Consider the following 18975-nt stretch of genomic DNA (forward strand, 5'->3'; position numbering starts at 1 on the left):
GGTGCAGAATGAGTGCCAAGGGAAGGGAAGCGCAGTTGGGGACGGAAGAAAACTAGGTGGGGTGATGAAAGCAAAAAATTTCACGCACAAGTTGGAATCAGCGCGCGCAAAACAGGGGTAATTGGAAATCGCTGGGAGAGACCTTCGTCCTGCAGCGAACATAAAGATAGGCTGCTGTTGCTGATGATGACGACGATCAGTGAGAAACATTTTAGATTAACTTCGTTATATGAAATAATTGGGTTTATTCATGTTCGCTATATGGAGCTTAGAGGATGCTAGCTACAATATTTATTGCCTTCTTGCTTGCATATTGCTGGTCCCCTTTCGTCAAGTTTCCAGGCAGTCCTGTCTTCTCTCCTGCACTTTTGCGACAATTTCCGCAAAATTACATGTCTTCCCTGAGCTCTAAATGTTCACGAGCTGTGACTTTGTCACTTCATGTTTCTAATCATTGCCATAAGGTAACACAACACAGCAAAAAAAACTTGGAAGAGAACATTTGTTGTTGCTTACAACGTTATTGCTGATATAGGCTTATAAATGAGTATAGATGATATTGGCCTATAGCTGGAGGGTTTCTCGCGCAGCACTGCAAAACGTGTGGTTGGAACCTCTTGTAGAAAAATGCTTCATTCTAGGTCGTAGTCGTAATCAGCTTGCAAGAGAAATCAACGAATCAAAAGCTATCACAGGTCTCGGCCATGCATGTGTAAGCTCACCTTCATTATCGTCATCAAGCAATGAATTGGCGTATCTCAGACTACCGCCACAGGCTGTCTGAATGTCTTTTCTCATGGTAACTTCCAGTTTTGTCGCTTGGTTTTGCGTTGCCTCTTCATGTCACATTGTTCGCTGAGTGTATAAGTAGCCTTCTGTGTCACGAAATAAGCCATCTGAGCAGTTGGAAGCTAACGCTATATCTGTTCTCCGTACCTTTTCATTACCCCTTCCACCTTCCTTTCTGCTCGTTCTGAGCTTCGCTACAAGCCTAAAAAAGTCATAGGATTATAAAATTTTTTTTCTTTATGGCGGACAATTTAATCTCAAACAAGTTTATAACAAACTTATGTAAAAATGTAGCGCACAATAATAATTTATTGGGTCCCCTAGTGGAGGTATCAAATTTGGCATGACTTCTTGGAATTTCAAGTTTCAAAAGCACTTTAATCACAAAGTTCAAGATCAAAATGGAGAAACCGGGGTATATTTTACCTTCTCTGACTCTGGCAGGTCTTGACCAAATACATTAGAACAAAGTGCTCATTTTGTTTCCTTACAGGCTAAAGATAGTCGCAGTGGAAGCTCGGCAGAAGAAAGGAGCCGGAAATCAGACAAGGTTCTTGATCAGGAACTGAAGCGCACAAATGAAGGTATACATTGATTAGAGTTCTGGCAATTAAAGAAGCAATTAGCAGGCATCACTGCAAATAGTTGCCGATTTAACACTTCCGTAAACTTGCTTGTTGGCATGACTCACTCCAGATGGCGTTACAGACCGGTTCTTGGAATCCGACAAGCTTGCTAGTCCAACCAGTGACTCGGGGAGTTACACAACAGGTGAGTTGCTCACGTATTTCTTACTGATGCGAAAACGTCAAGTGGCCCATTGAGCAAAAAATCGGGTGTCTGTTGCCTGGAAAAACGAAACGGTACCTAAATTTCCGTTGGCTGCGACGGTCGCCACGTCACGAACGCGCTGCGGTGGAGCAGAGATGGCGAAAAGGAACAACTGCATCGCCGATAGCGCGCCAGGTGTTGCGTGAGGGGAGAGGGCATCTCTGTGACACCACGTCACCCTCGCTGTTGCTCTCGGAAGCCTGTGTTATCCGCGCGTAACTCATCTGCGCAAGCTCTCGTCTGTGTTCTAACTGCACCTCGTTGAGGCCAGGTCAAAACGCAGCAAGCGTCTCAACGCGCTCGCTTGCCCTCGAGAAGTTCATAACTCTAAGGATTGCTCATTCGACATTACTGCTTTCTCGTTCGCCATGCACAAGTGCTTAAGTGTCCTCGGACTTTTTCGATTGGACTTTTGACTTTTTTGATATCAACAAATAAACGACATTCAGAAATCACAGTTTATTCATATAGAACCTCAAATATTTCAAGGCAATTAACATACAGCATGTACCTTACTGGGTTCCTAAATTGGTTCCCTTCAAAATCCACCTTAAGAACATTTAGAACCTTCAATATTTGCCCAAACATGAATGAAATCAGATATTGGCACAGAGTTTATCAGGCTCAGTTTGTGCTATGTTCTGTGCAAACGGTCGCCCTAGGTACAGTGCAGCCCACCATAAATAATCTCACTATATCAGCAGGGCTACAAACCCTTCTCGCCTAACTGCAATTAAAATCAGTTTATGCACTCAGTTACACCCAGAAAATTGCTAGAAGACTCAGGAATGCTCGTATATGGAAGTGAACAGCTGTTTTTCTGATATGCCTTGGCAGGTGCCTACATTTTCCTTCCATTGTTTTCACCCATTGAAGGTCTCTTTGTAAGCACATAGTATATATACATGGAGCAATAACGCGGCTTTAAGGGTGATGCCATAAAATCTAGAATCTAGAATAATGATTGTATGCACAATAATGCTTATATACATTATTATGTTTCAGACAGCACCTTTGGAACCCAATGTGAACATACTGTTTTGAACTGATGACTCCGCTGATAATAAAACGTTTGCATTGAAAACTGATGTTGCAACTGCTAGTAGGACCTGCGGAATAAATTAGCCTCGGTTGATTAGAAATGGCTTGGTCACCTTTCATATAATTTACTCCTAGTCGCACTGTAACAACTAAATAATAATTGTTTGATTGACTGATTGATTGATTTTAATGTCGCGAAGCAACACACAGACTCTGAAATATGCCATAGTGGAAGACTCGTTTTGATTCTCTAAGTTTTTTTTTAATACGAACTCAAACTTTAGCACATGAGCATTATTGCAGTATGCTGCCATCAAATCATGCTACGGCTAGGTGTTGAACCGCCTGACCTAGCTCAATGTGGCTCTGAGCTAAACCAGTGTCAGAACGCCAAAGCCACTGAGTCACAGTCACAAGTAACCATGGTAACTACTAAGTATGGGGCCATTTTCACGATATAGCTCCTGCACATGCTGCACTTCGATGTTTGATTCTCCCTCCGATCACAGGAACTTACGACTGATAGATGCTCTCAGAAACAATTAAATGACCTGTGATGTGTATGTTATGCTGCTGCAACAAAACACACTCTTCAACCTAGAGATTTCCAAATTCATGCCATATTTGCCTCAATAATTGTTTTTCTGTTGCGTCCTAAAACATCTCCACAATATCAAATGGCAGAGACAATCATTCACAAACCAGTAAGCCAGGCTACCCAAGGCTGAGCCCACTATTGAATAGGATAGGATGTGTTGACAGGTAGAAACATGATGACTATAGTATATGCCTATTGCTTTTACAGATGAGTACGGAATACCTGTAAAAAAAAGTCGCCAAAAGTTTTCACGCGAACGAACCACCTCCAGGGGACCTTTGATGAATTGGTCAGAAATCATTCCTCCGCCCCCTGAGAAGCCACCTAGTGAAGTTGGTTCTGAGATAAATACCCCTGCTTCCCTCAGAAAGACTTCATCTCACAATGGACAGCTACCGAAGAGCGTGAGTGCTGGCTCAATTTGTGCTTTATATGTTTCTTCACTTGTAAGAGGATTCTTTCTGAGCAGCGTGCATTCTTTTTACTTGATTTAGCAGCATAAACTCTTTCCTCCACCCATTTATTCACTTCACAATCACTATTTTTATCACCCATCACTCTACCTTACTACTCTTCTTGCTGTGAAAACCTTATTACATGTTGGCAGGTCCATCAGAGTAACGAAGGCGAACTAGCAAAAAGCCCTGTCAAATGAAATCCAAATGAGCAGCATGCATTAAGTAGAGCAAAATTAAAAGAAGAGAAATAGGCTATTTTCTGAAGAATTCTTTTCAAATGCTACCTTGTTCAACTAACGCATTCCTTATATATTATAGAGCAAGTTTCCAGAAATATCTAAATTTATTCTAAAGACTACGAAACTGTAGTCGCCATCATTTATGAGAACAAGTAATCCTAAGGTGTCATACTGATAGCCGCGTTCTTTTTTCAACTTTTTGTAACCTACAAATGTACTTGTGCAGAAAAGACTAACATAAACGTATATGTGGAATCAATATTTGTTAAAATAAATATGCATTGAATGTAGATGTAGAGCCACCCCCCCCCCCCTTCAGAAATAAGACACAATATGTGACTGAAGAAGTTTTCATTTAATTGGTTAGTCTTACAAATCCCTAGGTGACAACAAGCTTACACCTTTTCAGAGAAAGTGAAACTAATCACACTGCACGAAAAAGAGTTCGTTCGGTTACAAAAATTGTTCACAGAGCTCAGTAACATATAAGGAATAACTCTGTCATTTACACAGTTTAAGTGCTGCCTTTGCTAGCCACTTTTTTTAGAACTTTGTGTGCATGATAATAAACTTTGAGTGTCTCAGGCATATAACATAGGAAACGTTTTTACCGCCATGATTGTTTTGCGATTTCTTCTTGGTATAAGATGATTTTTTTTGCTGAATTGCAGAATTATACCTGTGCAATTCAATTTTTACGTACAAATACATTTGGTCAAAGATAGCTAGCGTTCAAAGAATGAAGTTTAAACTCTGAACCCCGTCCCAACTGTTTATGTTTCTCCACATTTTCCTACTAGTATATCTGCTCACCAAGTTATATTTCTTGTTTATGGCAAAAAGACTGCGCTTGTGTGGTCGTCCTTCCTTTATCCCTGTCTCATTCGCACTCTTTCTTTAGCAAAACAAGTTTACTGCTTACTTTTGATTTTAATTCGAGCAAACCACCTGAACTGTTCTTTTTTTTTCGCGGTTGTAGGACAATTAGAAATATGTCGCATGTCTGTCTGCACAATTATGGTTAACTTTCACCATAAACTGTGTTCTGATTTGAATGCTTTCTATTACTAAACATTAAAAAAATGAGACGAACGTCTGGAAATCATCAGGATGATATGGCCTTGTTACATGCATGATGTTCTATCAAGGAGCCAAAAGACAACTATTGCAGACTTGTATGCCTCCTGCGGCAGGCTCACCTTGATGCGTTTCATTCATTGCACTATTTTAGCTTTCCTCTCTCCTAACCATTCTTTTACCCTGCATCTTACCGAAGGCCATGGAACAATTCAGGCGTTCCCTCAGAAATGAGAAAGTCATGATGCCTATATTTTAATACAAGCTACCTACTCTTCTAAACTGCTATGTTTTCGCCTTGGATCTACTTATTTCATGCAACCAATTTCAACTAGGCATATGTTAAGCGTTAATAAATTCTGCTGAAATATTCTTTTCACATCTTCATGCAGGAAATGTATATTGTTCACCATATTTGTAAATAGCATAGTGCCACTTAGGGGTTGAGAAAGAGGAGGAACATGTTTATTTAGATCGCGCCCTTGTAAGCAGACATGAAACGCATGCAAAAAAAGGAACTGCATATTAATAAGGAGCACAAGAAAATAAGGTAAGCATTGTTGATGTAGTTTTCCAGCTTTTTCACATAAATAATCCAGAGGAGTGCGTTCAGTTCAACCTTAGACTGTTGAACATGTTTCTATAGGTAGACTGGTTGGTCAAAACTTGAGCATAGCAAGGAATTTGGCTAGGTCTGGTTTTTTCATCTTCTGTTGGGCTGAAGACAACTAACGACCATGAAAGGACAGACCAGACAACAACAATAGAGAGTACCGTGCGCGATCCCTCGTCCCTGTATGGTGTGTCCTTTCGTGGCTATTAGCTCTACTCAGCGCATCGGTACAAGATGATTGGAACTTCTTGGTTTATGTATTTCCAGATCAATTTAATAGATGGCATTTGTACGTAACACAAGGCCCTTATATACATTTCCAGTTTCCACCAAGTGTAGTCGAGCCATCCCACAACTTGAGAGTACTGCAGGGCCTCCCGCGACTCCCAGCACCTTCACCTAAGGGTTCCCTAGACCAAACCAACAACAGCCTTGGGAACCTCTATGAAGATTCCTACCAGGGAGTCCCTCCCTTCCAGCCCAGGGCAACAAAGTCTCTCCTCAAGCCTTTACAACCCCAGCACATTCAACAGCAGCACCAATATCGCCAACAGATGTTCAGCAACAATTTTATGGATCGAGGAGTGCAGTCATCACTGCCATCGCTCATCAGCGAGCCCACATCCTTAAACCCCGCCATGGAGCTATCAGGTCCACGACTGGCCACGCTTCAAGGTCAGAACTGTGGTGCGATGTTCGTTAAAGCTGTCTGTTCGACAATGTTGGAGCAGTGTATGCATCAAACCTTATGAGTCCTCATTTGAAGCGATGTATGAAAGAAATCAGCCTAAAAGATTTAAGTTTGTAAAGGGTTTTTTGTGTAAGTAGTATTTAGATAATTACTATCACATTCGGCAATAAGGTTGACTTAGGTAGTCGTGAGAGCTCCTTTCTATTCTTTGCCAGCCAGTTTTTATTCATTTCCCATAAACATTGCAAATATTCTGTTGTCACCCAGTACCGAGACAATAATATTGTTATGTAGAAAGAGAAATCAGCCACCATGCAAACACTTACAGCAACCTTCTCCTAATGATGCCTACATGCACTCTTCTTAAGCATATTATAGCTTTGCTGTGCCTAACTTATGGTAGTTGTAGTGAAATTTCAGAACAGGAAAAATACAGTGATTTTCTTTCTCTCAAATCACTTTTAACTGAATGGTGGTCCGTTCGCTAGGGCACGTTCGCACAGCAAGAACGCACATGTCATACGTAAATTTTGCCACCTTGATGAGCTATTTCATGCAACTGCTATTGCAATTTAATTGGCTGATGTAAGGACGTCCATATGTACGTTTTGAAAGAATGGTCAAGCTACTAATTGTGTTTTCTGTCATCCTTCACAATGATAATTTCAATCTAATAATCGATTGAACCGCTTTTTCAGTTTCAGCTCTGTTATAAAAGCACTATATAATTTTTCTACTGTATCTAGGGCACATGGTTCCTATGCCGCATTTGAAAAAAAAATCTAGATTCAACAATAAACTACTGGAATATGAAGCACGGCAGCTGCTGCTGATCGCATATTTATGTATTTCATTATTAAGTATCCTTATTTAATATGTATTTATTATTTGTGTATTTTTCTCGTATAATAACGCACATTTAAGTATTATGAAAACAGATTAGCTTCAAGCCACAAATATGAAAGCACCCTTCCACCTTTTATCTGGAGAACTGTTTTTTCCAGGCCACATATACCAGCCAGTAGTTGCAGAGTCAGATGCGGATGATATGTCGCAACCACAGTCATTGGAGTCCAGCGTTGTTGGGGAAACATATTATGCACCGAGCCACAGTAAGTGACATAGTTCTCGAGTATCTTTCTGTTTTTTTTTTTTTTTTTTTGCAGTAGGAAGAGCTGTTGTAGGTTTTCAATGGAAACGCCATCGCCGTGGAAGAGAATGTACTTTAACAGAATAGATAACTGAGCTAGTTGGTTTACTGGCATCTTGAAACTTTAAAAGCGGGCAAAGACTAGAACGAAGAGAGTGGACAGGATGAGGCACTTACTCAACTAAAAAATGTTTCAAAAAAAATGAAAAAAAATCTCTTGTGAGTAAGCGCCTCCTCCTGTCCACTCTCTTCGTTCACGTCTTTGTGCGCTTTTACAGTTTTAAGATAAAGGAGAATAATTCCGCATATTTTTGTTTGCTAGATGTCTTGCAACATTCCGAGAGACTGCATGGATGACCTTTATATAGAGTCCATATGTTTCTTGTACAAATTGTGGGGAAATATTTTGGAATGGTTGGATGGCATATGCAAAGTTCCAGTGGGGCTCGTTTGGGCTTTTATTTTTTTTTCCTTATGGCATGTTGAAGTGTCATTGTTATTGTACGGCTAGGATGAAAAAGAACATTACTTGAAAGAAGGCGTCGCATACATTAAGGAAAGGCCCAAACAAGACTGATGTCGTTACCGTCCGCATCTGTGTGCCAGATTCCGTATTTTTCGGGAAGCACCTAAGAATATCATGAAGAGACATTTTGCCATCTTAGACGTTACTTTTCAATGCAGTGAAGTTAGAGCCTCAGAATACTTTTGTGAGGTGCCACCTTATTCACAGCAGTCTTGTACGGTCACGTACACACGCCATTCTAAGAAGCTGCATTTAAACATAGCTCTTTAAGAGAGCACTGAAACACGTCTTGACCTTGACAGAAAAACATCACATGGGCGTAGGCAATATGCTGCAATGAGCATGGCAGCGAGTAATCGTTTCGCTGCATGTAGCAGGACGCGTACAATCTTGTAATAGTGCAGTTTTGAGGGTCACAGGTTCTTTCACACGCACACACATGTACATATATATATATATATATATATATATATATTTGTGTGTGTGTGTGAAGTAAACCATATTATTGGGAAGATGTTTAGGCAGATAGATAGATAGATAGATAGATAGATAGATAGATAGATAGATAGATAGATAGATAGATAGATAGATAGATAGATAGATAGATAGATAGATAGATAGATAGATAGATAGATAGATAGATAGATAGATAGATAGATAGATAGATAGATAGATAGATAGATAGATAGATAGATAGATAGATAGATAGATAGATAGATAGATAGATAGATAGATAGATAGATAGATAGATAGATAGATAGATAGATAGATAGATAGATAGATAGATAGATAGATAGATAGATAGATAGATAGATAGATAGATAGATAGATAGATAGATAGATAGATAGATAGATAGATAGATAGATAGATAGATAGATAGATAGATAGATAGATAGATAGATAGATAGATAGATAGATAGATAGATAGATAGATAGATAGATAGATAGATAGATAGATAGATAGATAGATAGATAGATAGATAGATAGATAGATAGATAGATACTCCCCGAAAATTACGTGAAACTCCCAAAGACTGCTACTCACAATAATACCCTCTCGCTAAAAAAGCCGCATTGCGTTTCAGTGCACTGGTGAACTAAAAAACAAATTTCAGTGCTCCCAGAAGGACGTTTTCCGCGCTGTGTGCTATCTCTACACAGCACCTTCTTGGGCCAGCACAACAGAGCTGAGCAACAGCTCTTGTACAAGTGGCTGCTCCAGCGGGGAAAGTTCTTACGACGACTCTGTCTACAATGAAGGGGACTTCGCAAGTGCAGTAATGCAGGCAGCGCAGAATGCTGGATTACAGGTCAATGGCTCGGTCATCTCTGCAGCACCTCCAGCAGCACAAGGTCAGTTGTTTCATACGTTTGAGGAGGATAATGCAAGGCGTCATTTCTTATACGCATATAGGAACAATAAATCTTGGTTTGCACACTGCAAATCGCTGTAAGTACACTTGAGACCTTGGCTTTGCGGAGTGATTGGTTGATGAGGTTTAAAATGTCACTATACCGAAAAATAGGCTGAACTGTATTAGTACATTTCCCTGATAAAATAACAAAAACATTCTTTGTTTGAGCGGAGACTCGATCAGCCAGAAATGGCACAAACACGAGGCATGTCGTAACACCTCGTCATAAAGTTCCTGAACGAGCTCACCACGGCTCATGAGTTGGGGAGGTATCCGCTCAAGCCCAGCGAGTTGTCATTAGTAAAGCCGGACTGCACGGTACTCTCAAGGAACTCAGACTTAAGTCAGCAAAATTTAAAAACTTTCATTGCGCCACAAAGGCCCAAATATTGGAATATGCATCAAAATATATGACGTCACAACAACGCCCAGAGTTTACGTTCTGAGTTTTGATGCAAATTTAACAAATGAATATCCGGCCTTCGTTTTTTCTTCGATCAAAGTTAACAACGTGCAGTTATGAAAGACTGCTTTACCAGTCTAAACTGAATTATAGGTTTTGTTCTAAGTCCTATTAATGCCCTAAAGAAACAAATGCACTATGAAAGACGGTCACATTAGAGCGCTCTACATTTGCCCCTTCAGGATCTGTACGCACCACTTTGACACTATCATTGTGCATTGAAAGTAAAACAAGTGCTGAAACTAATAATATTGAAGGCATGCTCTATGATAGTAAAAAACATTTTTTCTTGCAATTGTGCTGCAAGTTTGTATAATACGTGTAAAGTGTTTTACTAACTTGAGTCGGAAGGTGTTAGCTGGGTGCTAGCTCCCATTGTATGCCTTCGAGTAGAGGGTTCACGTCTTTCAGTGTTTTCTTCATAAGGAAATCAGGCGTATTTTTCAATTGGCTCGAAAGGAGCTTTTTAAATATCCTACACCTGAAATAGCTCGTGTTCTCATAGCCCACATTCTTGCAAAGAGTTCTTGCTTGTGGCGCCCATCCACATTTCCTGAACTTGAGATAGCTTACAGAATGATTGAAAATTCCTAATCCATTCTGCAATTGTACAAAGCTTTCATTGATTATGAAGACCCAAAATAGATGGTGGAAATTTCGAATAGAGAGTATTGATGCCTGAAGAAACTTCACTGGGTTCCTTAACGTGTATCCAAAGCACTGTACTCAAGCGTTTTTTATTTCGACTGTTTTGGAATTTCAGGCCTTGAGCACAGCAGCGGGATACCATAAACCTTACTCCCCCCCCCCCCCGCCCTCTGTTGCGTATAAACCTAAGATTTTCTAACACGGTAATTTGGCTCTAGTCCTTCGTAAGACAATAACCAAGCATAACATTTTATGTAAGAACCTGCAAATGGATTGCGTAGAAACTCCTTAATTGCTGTCTGCAAACAGGAGTCAAGCATATATTGTTCGATTCAAGGTGGCCAAAAAACTGCTCCTGAATGGCTGATTGATAAGCGAAGTGATGAGGTGACAAGCACACGGAGGCATGGAAGCAAAATGCTAAGTCACCACACCAAAAATAAAGGTAAGTCGACAAGTGCCAATATACGCAACTACAATTGAAAAGAAATAACATAGAGCCACCAGCTGAAATCACTGCGTGAACTATCCAGTGCTGCAGCTTTTGTCATTGGTGCATATTGCGCTGTTACTTTGAAGGAACAGATACCCTAAGCAGATATGTAAGCTTTTTTTATGAAAAAAAAAACATTTTGAAAGCAAATGCTTGCACCTAGTTAAAATAGGTTGAATAGGCAAACAACCAAGGGAAGCAACACTGAATGACCTCTTAATGTTTCTGAATCCAAGGAGAAAACATTACCCACTAAAGAAACCTCAGAGCACAGTTTATCGGAATTCGGGTAATGGTACAGTAGTTTGAAGTAATACATAATATGTATAGGTGGTCCAAGTGTCATCGGTATATGAAGCAGGCAATGTGTTTAGAGCTATTGACCGGATTTTAGAACTGATCATAGTTAATACTGTGCAACTAAGAGCGTAATTATCCTGGGTCCTGTTGCTTCCAATAATTTGTAATTGTTTGCCTCTAAAACCATTTGGTGCATTTTCCAAGATGTCTTGCTTTACAAATTCATTTAGTGCATTAACCCTGCATGTTCTTGACAAAGAAACGTCAGAGTAACCCTGAATGTGCTTGTCTAGAAGCGTCATAGCACACGTCGCATAGGTTGCACAATCATCTTAGCTTAACGCGCATCTACCGTAAAACTGAAGTAGAACTTCAGTAAAACTCATCTTAATTCTTCTGCAATTCCATGTGCTATTCATCTCTGGAACGGCCTCTCTGATAGCATAGTTGGGGAAACTGACCAGGAAAAATTCAGGCAATCACTCAGCTCGCTTAACCCTTGCTAACCCATGTTATCATACTGACTGTTTGGTTTTATTTTTTCCATTTTGTCCTTGAACTGTAATATGTCTCTTACAAATTATCGAGCTGTTTTTATTGTTCTGATACACACCTGTATGTCGCTAATATGTTTCCATAAGTTTTATACTGCCCACCTGGCTGGTGTTGTTTTTCTGCCTTCATGTTAGCATGAGATTGCGACTTTTATGTATTTGCTTGGTTCTACGCCCACCTTACTCAATGCCTCTTGTAAGGGCCTTGTAAGGTATCTTACAAATAAATAAATAAATAAATAAATAAATAAATAATAAATAAATAAATAGAAATACCTAATAGGTAAATAAATGCTAAAACCATGAACTTACCCAACTGTAGGCTGGGTCAGCAGAATTTGAGGCTGCGAAATAGAGAGCCAAACAAGTAGAAGTTTGAACATAGTTTTATTTGCAGAAAAATTAGAGTGATAAGCTAGTATGCAATTGAGACAACACAATGTAGAACATAATAGAAGGTGCTGGAGATGTAGGCTGGGTCTGCGATTTATATTAAATAATTCACAGTTAAATATAACGTGTGTGTCTTGTAGACGATCTGGAAATCTTCTAAACCGTTTAAGTTCTACATCTATTGAAAGCATAATGTGCAAGCATCATCTACACGCCACTATCAGCATGTCTTGCGAACTTAATCTGGCATGAATGACTTTTATGTGTTTTCGTTTGTAGTTGTCCAATAATTTCTCGAAGTGCGTTGTTTGCACTTTGCAGTTTCTTTTTTGTCAAGAAACAATAAACTAGTTCAAGGAGCAGAGAGCTTGCGCGATATCCTGTGCAAAGTTTTGTAAATGTCTTACGGAGAAACATAAAAAATTCATCCTAAGGATTCATCATGTGGCCGACTGCAATGCACAGGCACACTATCAGCATCTTTATCGGCTTGGAGGTGCTAGTCACCTTTTTTTTCAATAATGACAGAAAATGAGCAATGACTGATAAGGATAACTAATGGAAGTTGTGAGAAGCAGCGAAGAAGAAAGAACAACATTATCAGACTGCTAAAAGTTTCGTCAAACAACGAGCCATGCCATGTGTTCCTGCTCATTACACAGCTTTGGGCCAACAAATTGAAACTACTTTAAATTTCTAGCCACCATACTTGACAGTCATAGCTAATCTTACTTTACTTTGACGTGTCCAAGCAATTTATTTTCATTTATTTATGCATCCATTAATTTATGGCATACTGCTAACGTGTTATATAAGGTCGTAGCAAGATCAGCACATAACTACACTTATGCCATATGTTAATTAAAATAATATACTCAATGTTGGAACTACTACATGGTGCCGATAGGCGTCCTAATTTCTAGGGAAATGTAAACAGGTTATATTTTCAAAGTTCACAAGTTTACTACACAGACATCGCATTACTATGATGCTTTGATATTTTTTATACTGACAAGTGATAACAATACCTTGTGGCAAACAGCATAATTCTAGATTTCATCTGGATTATTCGAAGAGCGAGACAACATTTTTATGAGAAGTCTAAATGCATAATAGTTTAGGTAAAGAAATTGCACTAATTAAGTTTTTCAATTTATTTACGATGTGATATCCTAGTTTACAACATTTACACAGTGGCACCCACTGTGTAATCTCATCTATTGTAGCGAATTCTGAGTACACCAATGTTGATATATTTTCCTTAGTGTGCAACACGATAAACTGGCAGCATTCTTGTTATTTTTGTTCTTCAATGCTTAAAATAGCATTTGATGAAGATGATAATAATGAAGAGCTTTTATGAAGGGATCGCTCGAAGGACGAGTATGTGAAACCTGAAGGAAATGGGTAAGGCGTATTTAGAATCATCCTATGAGCATTTTCATAAAACAGAAGTGGAAGAACGGTACTTTTTACTGTATTTTTGATTGCACATATCTCGAAATTTATGAAATTCTCAAATGGTTTGTAATTTCACCGGCAACAATTCATAAATACATTATGCGCCGTATAGGAATTAGAGTATGCGCCGTAGAGATAGCGAACCTAAAATCGAGAGAAAATTGAGTGAAAATATGAGGTGGGCTAACTGTCATTGTGGTGGGTAACTTTCAGGTAGGCAACTTTCAGTTTTTAAAGTAGGGAGCTTAGTGATGGATGCGTTACCTTTCGGGCGTGGGACATCTCTCGGGACTTCGGGACTTTACGGCAATTAGCAACCTAACCAGGTAAAATTGGTGAAGTCATTTATGCATTATGATTTTTCGTGGAAATAATATTTGCGTGTTCAAGCAATTGAATTCAAGAATTAGGATTGTGCTATCTGACAACGGCAGTTCTCAACATTTTTGTGAGCCTAAACAATGAACACATAGTATAAAATGAGCATTCCACATGTTATTGAGAGTAATCAGAGGCTAAAGCACTTTTTACTCGAATAATTCATGGATGCTTGCATATGTTCACAAGTAGATCCATCTTTCAAAGTTCCAAAATGTGTTTTGTTCGTTTTTGCAGACTAGTAGTCTGTAAAAGATTCAAGACTACTTGATTGAAAAATAAGATGAGAAGCGAATAGCAGACAAAATACAACAGAATAACTATCGGATGATAACAATAGTCCATATTTATAGTATCGCATGAATGTTTTCTGTGTTATTCGAATACCTTATTGATATATTAAGTGAAAAACATGGGAGCCAAGAAATAGTGCAGAAGCACGCCGCAAAATCTGTACAACCAGGCTGTATGGGATCCTTTTGTAATTCTACAGAATGTTATTAAGAATTTTTCTGGGAATTAAACAGTAAACCTCTTATTAGTTATACTACCCTTGTTCGTTTCCAATCGATTCCGTGTAATTTTAGCACAACCATCTTTTCCATGGACCTTTAATCTAAATCCTGAATAAGGAATTGTCATCATTTACATTATCATGTCTTGCCAGAGTTGAAATAATTAGAATAACTGAACTGCTATGCTAGGTAATAACTGAAAGGCAGCCAGTCTGCCTGTCAAGCTCACTGTCTTGATGGCTAGTGTTACAGTAACTTGCTTTGATTATTTCAAATTTGTGAAATACAGATACGTCTGTGTTTCTTGTACCCTGCTAGGTAATGCCCGAGTAGGCCTCAAGACCAACTTAAGCGAGATGAGTTGTCATATGCTTACAACAGGTATAGCCAGCGACAGGCTAAGAATGTCAGAGACTTTATCACACAGAAAAACCTGCCGTGCCTGCCGTGTCTCTGCAATAACCCAAAACAGCTCTCTTGCGAATTGCAGATCGGCAAGGAGTAGGCATCAAAGTGGTTCAGCAATAACTAACGCCAACTGGAACACAGAAAAGCCAGGATCAGCAACTGCGAGAATGAGGACTGCTTATAGCTCAAACAAAGATAGTAACACGAGAAAGTATTAACAGGGAATAAAAGATTATCCAGACCTTACATGCAAACAACCTATGTGCCATGATAGCTCAATCACTGAGGCTCGCAATTCAGTGGAGAATGTGAAGCATGAAATGATGTGTAGGACCCTTCACAACTTGTACAAATAAAGTACAAAATTATGTAAAGACCATAATTTATGTTTGTGTCACACTAGGAATCGGAATGACATCAAGGCTCAGGAAGGGTTATTGGTGGATTTGTGTATGCATGTTCCCTTTGAGGTGTGCTTACCACTACCTTCTTCACCTCTCTCAGGAGCAATACAGCTCTTCCTGATTTCACAGAAAAAAACATTTGCTCTTATCTGTATTGTATATCTGCAGCTAACGCAAGTGATAGCTTGGCCTATCTTGAGCTTGCCGCCTACTTATTTTAGGGAGCTTGTACGAGCAACAAAACTCCCCAATATATGACAACCCTTCTGACATGGCGACGACTCCGAGTATATCAGGGAAGCGGAGTTGGAAATTAGCCAGTTGATATGATGTCACTGGCCAACCTTGCCACTCAAAGAAAACGGCGGTAGGCGTTTCTGACAATGAAAAGGCTAGGAGCAACTCAGGCAAGACATAAGGTAAGTAACGTGGTTACGCTTATTTTCATAATAGCAGTAGCAATACACAGTTAAAAGCATCAAAGTTACTACTTAGCAGACAGCTCACAGTGTGCAAAAAAGTGTACTCTTTGTTCAAGCATGTGAACAAATGTTACGCCTCAAAACTGCTTTGTAAGCGCTGAAACTTTGAAATTCTGGTATCGTACAAGGCTATTGATGTCAGGTCATGCCAAACACTCGAAAGAAGTCTAATTTATTTGCAGGGTTATGATAAATGGCAAAATCAAATATCAAATACCACCATAATAATTTGGTCAGAAATCTAAAATATGTGTTTTGGGCGTTTTATGCGAACTTGGCTACTCTGTGTAAAGGAAGTACTTTCTGCGTCTTAGAGGGCCAGTTCTCTAGGGACCTTGTTATGTGTGTGATACGTATAACCTATGCGCTGAATCTACAGTTCATGAAGTACTGGTAGACTTGAGAAAACCAAAGCATGCCGCCTCAACTACGCTGTAGCATTGTGTACGATACCATGCATGTGAATTGTGTTCTTGCAGGGAGTCAAACTTCTGGTTATTGGTGGAGTTGCACAAGCTGTGCTCACTTATTTAGATATCATGCATAATTTTATCCTATCTACAATCTCCAGCCGGCAGCATACACTTTAATGAGCCTATAATGGATGCCACTAAAGAACATTGCAGTTTCACCAGAAAAGTGAAGCATCGATTAAAGCAAATTATTAGGAAGCTATATGAAGTAAGGATGGTAGTTTTATCGGCCGTATGGCAGAATGGTATCACGCGCACGCATGAAAACACGAACACATATCACTCGATGTCCGTATACACTTGCTGCCGAAATGCTTGCGCGAGGAAGAGCGCCAGTAGAAGCAAGCGAATTGACCTTTTCGATGCTTTTCGCTTCAACGCTAACTAAGCGGTGAGAACACAGCTCACACAAAGCTATCAGCCCTCTGCGCGCCTAGACTCGCTACCCACCACTGATCGCTTTTAAGCCGAGCTCAGCTGGGCTATACGCGGCCGCCGCCGGAGTAGAATGCCCCCTCTTCCTCGATGCTTTTCCCACGATGGATCCAAATAATTGTTGTCGCTGTAAAATGTCAATTTTGCCTCAACGACACGATAGCATCATTTGTCACTGCTGAGGTGAAAAGCGCATCTCGCTGCAGCAATGTCAAATCGCACCACCGACCTCTCACAGAAAAAGCTACATTATTCAGCGGCATCGGAGAAGAGGGCCCTTTCGATTTGTTGGTGACATAACAGGCAAGTAACGCACACAAATGTGCTGCGCATGGCGTCTCTCAGAGCCTGTGTAACACTTCGAGACAAGGAACCTCATCAGTGATCACGACACATCAATTGATTCAATGCAGTGAAAAATGGCGATGATATAAAATGTGCACTTTCAGAAAATGGTCGCATAAATCGTGCTAACATTTCGTTGGTTATTTTTTATAATTACTTCATTTTTCAGAGAACCTTTGAATCACTGGTCAACATGAATATAGTCGATCTTCAAGCAAAGGTTCTCATTTGCCCTCCATAGGACGATACCAGCTCAATGAGGGCCTGCACCTGAATTGCCGAGTGTGATCCTGCCACATACGGATGCAAAGACGAAAGCGCCAGAAGAAATAACTGTTTCAACATTGATGTGAAGTGCTGACCCAGTGACTTTCTTCTGTTGCTGAAAAAGTGAAGAATATCAGTTTATGCTACAAGGCCACCAAAGTATGCAAGAGGACGTTGTGTGTGCCAAAGAAGGAATACCGTGCTGCAATAATTAGAAAATTATAGGACGTGCCAGAAGAGAAGGCGTTGTACAGTGCGCGTTCACGAGATGTGCGAGTGTATGTATGTGTGTGAGGGGGGGGGGGGGGGGGGGTAACTGTATAAAGGTGTGAGGGCATCTGTATAAATGTGCATGCGAAAAACGCAAGAACTTCTTTTGTGTGTGTTAAACTTCAGTGTGCACAATGGTGGCCATTGTTAGTATGTGGCACAGTCTTACTCAGCAGCCAAATCTCAGCATATCAACAGACTGACTGTCCATTTTGTGATGCTTCGCGGTTTGTAAGTTAGAGTGAGTAGGTATTATTACTATGACTCGAAGGTACAGCGTGGAAAAAACAGGCACAATTTAATAAAGTAGGTGGTAGAAACTCATTGACTAGTTCTGGATCAGGACAACAAGTCATAACTTTCATACCTGCTTTGTTCCATGAGGCACCTTGGAGCCATTTTCGATGGTTGAAGCAGGGATTCAGGTCACTGTTCCTGTGTAGCACAGTTTTTGTCCCATTTCTCAGTGGTCGCTGGCTGGTGTAAAGGCAACACCAGCATATTTTCAAGCAGGTAATATGCACTGCTGCTTCTTAATTTATTGTTGAATATTTATTTTAAGACGAGAATAGTACCAGCAGAGATAATGTGTATGTACAAAGCGAAAATACTGTCACGAGAAATAAAAGTCACTGTTGTCTATCTTAAGAAACTGAAACAGGTGTGTATGTCTGCAAACAACGAAAAAATCATGTACATGTAGCTTACAGGCCAAATGCAGCGAAACCTTGCATGATACAAAAACATTTGTAATGAGAGCGTATGCACATAGAGGGCTCAACGCCAAGTTTTCCGCAAGAAATGTTAGGAGGTACATAAGAAAGAAGACGCAAGGATTCACAGCCATCAGTCCTTACAACTTACTGGAATTGACTCAGAACACAGAATTTGCCAGACTGGAACTTATATGATTGCTCGTTGCTTCATGGCATAGTGTATTCTGTGTGTGGCTATATTCCAAGGCACTTTACATTTGAATAAATGCAAGAAATGGCATTGAGACAGCACCCACAGTTCTATGGGCGATTTTGTTATCGATTTTTATATCTGCATTATTGTGTGGCTATGCAGCAGACAGGTAATGGTGCCTGCCATTTGTTGCAGGGCAATCTGTGCGCTGGTAGTTAAAAAGCTGCGTAGTTGCTCTGTAAGCACTAGTATGGTGACGTATACTATCTGTAGGAACCTGAGTTGACATTTATTTAGGTAACGCCCTTGGAAATTTTTACCTGAGAACTGCTTTAACACTATCTATGC

At 39.9% G+C, this 18975-nt stretch overlaps 1 protein-coding gene across 1 annotated transcript in view; it reads left to right on the forward strand.

Moving 5' to 3' along the window:
- Window positions 1-18376, forward strand: part of LOC126531996 (protein sax-3-like) — a 204028-nt gene extending 185652 nt beyond the window's left edge. The window contains exons 18-26 of the mRNA XM_055070821.1: window positions 1283-1373; window positions 1486-1560; window positions 3467-3663; window positions 5970-6321; window positions 7342-7449; window positions 9176-9367; window positions 10878-10985; window positions 15668-15865; window positions 17351-18376. Coding sequence (XP_054926796.1) covers window positions 1283-1373; window positions 1486-1560; window positions 3467-3663; window positions 5970-6321; window positions 7342-7449; window positions 9176-9367; window positions 10878-10985; window positions 15668-15771 — 1227 coding nt within the window. The 3' untranslated portion in view covers window positions 15772-15865; window positions 17351-18376. The remainder of the gene's footprint in view (window positions 1-1282; window positions 1374-1485; window positions 1561-3466; window positions 3664-5969; window positions 6322-7341; window positions 7450-9175; window positions 9368-10877; window positions 10986-15667; window positions 15866-17350) is intronic.
- Window positions 18377-18975: the final 599 nt, after the last annotated feature.

Source organism: Dermacentor andersoni, chromosome 5 (genome assembly GCF_023375885.2).
Source record: "Dermacentor andersoni chromosome 5, qqDerAnde1_hic_scaffold, whole genome shotgun sequence".
Taxonomy (NCBI): domain Eukaryota; kingdom Metazoa; phylum Arthropoda; class Arachnida; order Ixodida; family Ixodidae; genus Dermacentor; species Dermacentor andersoni.